The following is a 2656-nucleotide window of genomic DNA, read 5'->3' on the forward strand; positions in this document are numbered from 1 at the left end:
AATGGAGGGATGGAGGGAGAGAGGGATGGAGGAATGGAGGGATGGAGGGAGGTATGGAGGGAGGGAGAGAGGTATGGAGGGAGGGATGATGGGCCGATCATCCCCTGAGCCAATCACACACAGCAGATCTTATAACTTCAGATTCTTCTTCCTGTTCATTTGTTCTTCATCTCTTTTCAGTGAATCTGTAGATCCACAGAAATGTGACCCGGTTCTACAAACAGAATCACTTCCAGCTGATCTCAGATCCTGGTTACATTATAATAATCTAACAGCTGATGGTTCCAGCTGGTGGTTTTTAATCTTTTCTCTGTTCAGGATGAAAGTTCAGATAAAACCAAACAGATTCAGGTTTCTGATCCGTTTGGAGGTTTAATGATCCGTTTCTGCTCCTGCTGCTTCTTTTCCCTCTTTTCCTCTCCGTCTCTCCTGGTTTCAGGGTTTTGTGACGGGAGGGAAAGACGGAGTGGTGGAGCTGTGGGACGACATGTTCGACCGCTGCCTGAAGACGTACGCCATCAAGAGGACGGCTCTGTCCCCGGGGTCCAAAGGTGAAGGAAGGATGGATGGACGGACAAATGGATGGACGGACGGATCTAAATCTCTGAACACTGAAATTAATTTAAATCTGTTTCAAACAAGTAAAATTTCAGAGAAAAAATAAAGTAATTCAGTAAAATACAAAAATTATTTCATAATCAAACATAAAAACAAAACTTTAACATTTAGTTTGAAAAGAATCAGTAAAATAAAAAGTGTATTAAATCTAATTATTAGTTGTTTCCTCTAAATTTGTCCCACATTATTGATCTAATTTACACAAACAGAACATCAGAGACTAAATAAATATTTGATGTCTTTTAACAATTCATATAAATAAAGAGAAAATTTTGGCATCACTGATGATACAAAGATTTAACAACAGAAAATCAGAATTCAGTGATTTTGTTATATTTATAATAGCTCTGAAGAGTTTATTCTGGATTCCTCTAAATAAGTGTCTGGGTTTTAATTTTCTGTAATTTCATAAATTTATGAAATTACATAAATTTAATTTATGTAAATTTATAAATTAAAATTTATAAATTTACATAAATTTATAAATTTATGAAAGAAAGTGCAGGAGTGCAAGTCCTCCTGCACTTTCTCCTCCTCCAGTGCAGGAGGAGAAAGTAACGAGTTGGATGTACTAATGCCAGTATGATTAAGTATAATATGTTTGTGCTTTTTAAAGTGTTTGTAGATTATATCATATCCGTTAGTGATGAGTGATCAGCAGCAGATGTGAAGAATTCATGTCCCATTGAAATCATGATGTCAGACATGTTTATTTCATGTTTCATTTATGAATATTTATTAATTTAAAACCAATTTGGGATCAAAATGTTACATGTTATTGTGGTACTTTTTACTTTATGTGAGTAATATTTTACTCTGATATCTTGAGTAACACTGTAATCAAAGTAACAGGATTCATATAAAGGTGAAGGTAATATTATTTATATAGCACATTTTCAACAACAAGGCAGTACAAAAAGGGAATACAAACAAAATAACAAGCCAAAGGAAAAAGCAAAAGAAAAAACTAATAATGTTGATTCAAAGTAAATAAACCAGGTTCTCCTGTTCAGGGTTGGTAGATAAGTAACAGGAGTCTGAAACATCTGCTAATGTAAGCAGGTAAACAGCGCCCCCATGTGGACATGTGGTGGCATGTCCACATGTTTGGATCTGATTCAGAGACTTTAAATGTTTCCAGAGAATAAAAATGTTTTCCTGCTGGTTGAATGTTCTGGGTTCTGATCCAGTTCAGAGGCTGCTCACTCTGGTCCTCCAGAATCCCACCATTTGCTCCAGTAACCAATCTGAACTGGTTTGTGTGTGACCAGGCCTTCTGCTGGAGGACAACCCGTCCATCAGAGCCATCACTCTGGGCCACGGACACATCCTGGTCGGCACCAAGAACGGAGAAGTTCTGGAGATCGACAAGACCGGACCCATGACCCTGCTGGTGCAGGTGGGAGCACTGGGAGCCAGAACCAGTCAGAACCAGTCAGTACCAGTCAGTACCAGTCAGAACCAGTCGGAACCAGTCGGAACCATGGACCCACTGCGCTCTAATATAATCAAAGCTATGGAGCCATTTCTGACCCAAACTCCAGATTAATATAAACTGACCTCTGGATTCCGGCTCCAGGTCCGCTGTGATCCGGTCCGGACCAGCAGGTGATAAATGTTGATTCTTCCTGGATGACAGAAATCTCTCTGATCAACATAAAGTCCATGTTTCTTTCGTTTCTAGCTGGTTTCTAACATTGGTTTGGATGAAGCATTAGATATTTAATGTTTATTAGATATTTTTAATGTTTTCAGTAAAACAAACTTTAATGAGGAATCAGGAAATTCAATTCATTATAACAGGAAGTGGCTCTGATCGTCTGTCTGCTGCAGTGAAATGTTTGTTTTATGATAAACTGGTTGTTATCATCATCCAGGTGAGTGTTTGTGATAATTGGTCAGGTTGTGTCCAGGTGAGTGTGTGTGATAATTGGTCAGGTTGTGTCCAGGTGAGTGTTTGTGATAATTGGTCAGGTTGTGTCCAGGTGAGTGTTTGTGATAATTGGTCAGGTTGTGTCCAGGTGAGTGTTTGTGATAA

The 2656-nt window shown here is 38.6% G+C and overlaps 1 protein-coding gene across 1 annotated transcript in view; it reads left to right on the forward strand.

Moving 5' to 3' along the window:
* The window catches only part of LOC103155362 (echinoderm microtubule-associated protein-like 6), a 51265-nt gene that overhangs the window by 22430 nt on the left and 26179 nt on the right, over positions 1-2656 (forward strand). Inside the window, exons 21-22 of the mRNA XM_016663461.1 lie at positions 440-551; positions 1890-2017. Coding sequence (XP_016518947.1) covers positions 440-551; positions 1890-2017 — 240 coding nt within the window. The remainder of the gene's footprint in view (positions 1-439; positions 552-1889; positions 2018-2656) is intronic.

This window comes from Poecilia formosa, unplaced genomic scaffold, assembly GCF_000485575.1.
Source record: "Poecilia formosa unplaced genomic scaffold, Poecilia_formosa-5.1.2 Scaffold422, whole genome shotgun sequence".
NCBI classification, from domain to species: Eukaryota; Metazoa; Chordata; class Actinopteri; order Cyprinodontiformes; family Poeciliidae; genus Poecilia; species Poecilia formosa.